The 2275-nt window shown below is 39.4% G+C and overlaps 1 protein-coding gene across 1 annotated transcript; it reads right to left on the bottom strand.

Moving 5' to 3' along the window:
• Window positions 1-1078: 1078 nt before the first annotated feature.
• Window positions 1079-1715, bottom strand: PHALS_13354 (uncharacterized protein; the record flags this gene model as incomplete). The annotated part of the gene is made up of 2 exons (XM_024729096.1): window positions 1079-1132; window positions 1590-1715. The coding sequence occupies 2 exons, from the start codon at window positions 1713-1715 to the stop codon at window positions 1079-1081; spliced, it is 180 nt and encodes a 59-aa protein (XP_024579507.1).
• Window positions 1716-2275: the final 560 nt, after the last annotated feature.

Genomic DNA, 2275 nt, shown 5'->3' on the forward strand with positions numbered 1-2275 from the left:
AGAATGGGAATCGTTGCGACATGATCAACCTTGGAATGGTGTCATTTTGTAATTGATTGAGATAAATGGATGGTTTGGGGGTAGCTTGTAGTTGTGAGCTAAGGGCATTTTGAATACATTTACTTCGCCTTTTGCTAACTAGTGCTCACTTCGACCTTTTCATTAGGCATGACAACTGTCTGTGTTGCCAAGGAGAACTCATAAATCGTGTTTATTTGGTCAGTAAGCCGTGCGTATCATACATCGTTGCGTATAGGGAGTTTCGTGAAAGAGCTTTTCCTAACAAGCTCTTCGTTCACGACAATGATAGATAAAGGTAAAAGTTTGACGAAGTGAACTTTCAATGATGCTCACGATACAAACGGTACTATAGGAGCACAAAGTGTCGGAGATTCTGAACAGTCATGTCAATTTAAAGCTGCCCATCACTTCACTAGACCAAGAAATATATAAGCACAAATGTCGGAAGGAATGGCAATCGTCTGTGTTGCCAAGGAAGACTCACAAATCGTGTTTGTTTGGTCGGCAACCTGTGACCTGATTTTCGGTAATGAAGGGATTATTTGCGTACGTATGACGACGAAAGGATTATTCCTTGGCAAATATTGAGCCGATAACCATTGGGCCACTCATTATCTCAGTCGCTGGGTGAGCCAACATCCTGCAGTATGAATTTGCCATATATATCGTATGATGAAAATTAGCGGATAATTAAAATAATTCTTGGCGCAAAACCTGGCTTAGTGATATAGAAACCCGCAGCACGCTCACTCAAACAAAGTTCTTTGCATCATAGTAAGGCAATCCATAAAGCTTTCATTTATAGAAGGTCAAGCACGTGCTATCCCATCTTGCAAGGAAATTCTTCGTTTTCAAACCTTCCGTAATATAATCGTTTGTTGCGATCATTGCTTTTGAGCATATGTTTGTGACTTTGCAAAGACAACGCTTCAGAGGTTAGGGTCATGGAAATTGTCTATCATTGAAGGACGATTTTGTTAAATTAAATGCTTCAGCTCCGATTTCATATTAGTATGAGAGTGGAGTGCATAGAAGATGGTTGATTATGGAAGCTGGTCTAGAGCTCAAGAAAGAGTGATGCACCGAAGCCCATACGCATACACATTTCTTGCTATTAGAATGTGCCATAATGCAACATTGTCAAATGCCTAATTAGCTTGAGCTTACAGCTGATTTCCTATTGATCATTCGCAACCTTCAAGCTCGCACACTTTATATATTCACAAGCTAAGCGCACAAAAAGTCATTTTTATGGTCACTTCAGGCATTCATTCACACAGGAGTCATGTTCGCTAAGCTGATCGACAATATAGATTTAGGAAGACGTACCATTTTTAAAAGGCGCAGCAAAGTATCAATTGTCGCTTTTTATCACGACTAAATGAAATCATGTTTGCGCACAAAAATACGATTTTCCGTCTCCGTGTCTGTTTTCTGACACATCCAATGTAAAAACATAATATAAAAGAAATACGAAGGGTCTATTACAAAGCAAGCGTTCACTTTAATATTCACGAATGATTTTGTGCATGAATGTTGCACTTAGTTTTTCGCAAAGCTACACCTACCTGTCCAGAATGGTTTAACATCGCTACATCTGTAGCCAGATCGTGGACAACCTTTTCTTTTGTTATATCAATTGCACATTTATCTCTTGTGCTATCGCATCTACCATGCTCGCGACTGCCCACCATGAATATACTTTTTTCTTGACCGCTTCCGTAGAATGCGAAATTAGCCAGTCATCTACATTAATTGAAATCTGTCTTCGATTAAATGTGTGCCACCTTCAATAGAGATTCCAGTCGTAACAACTTGTTAGCTTTCAGTCTGGGTTGTTCCAGGTACTACGATTATAAACAAGTAGAAACTTCGACGTAAATTTCACTGTAAAATATTGATTGGATTTAAAGATTCCCACACCATGTCACGAAAACATACATTGATTACCATACCTTTTTTCTTTTGTTTTGACAGCATGGACCTCGACAGGGATACTAGCTTCAGCAATACAGGCTAGCGTCTGCTACTGATAAAAAATTGTTCTGCTTTAGATCCGAAATTATTATCAAACAAAGCAAGTCATGATTTGCGAAGCGGCAAAATCCTAGGTGAAGCTTTCACTTCGGGTTTTACCATCCATTTAACAGTTTAATACCTGCTATTAATACTTTCTTCAATACAATGCCCGTACCCCCGATGGCAATCAAGCGATGACGCGGTATTTATGCTGGACAAAGAACGATTGGCAGGG

This window comes from Plasmopara halstedii (genome assembly GCF_900000015.1).
Source record: "Plasmopara halstedii genome assembly, contig: Scaffold_658, whole genome shotgun sequence".
Classification (NCBI taxonomy): Eukaryota; Oomycota; class Peronosporomycetes; order Peronosporales; family Peronosporaceae; genus Plasmopara; species Plasmopara halstedii.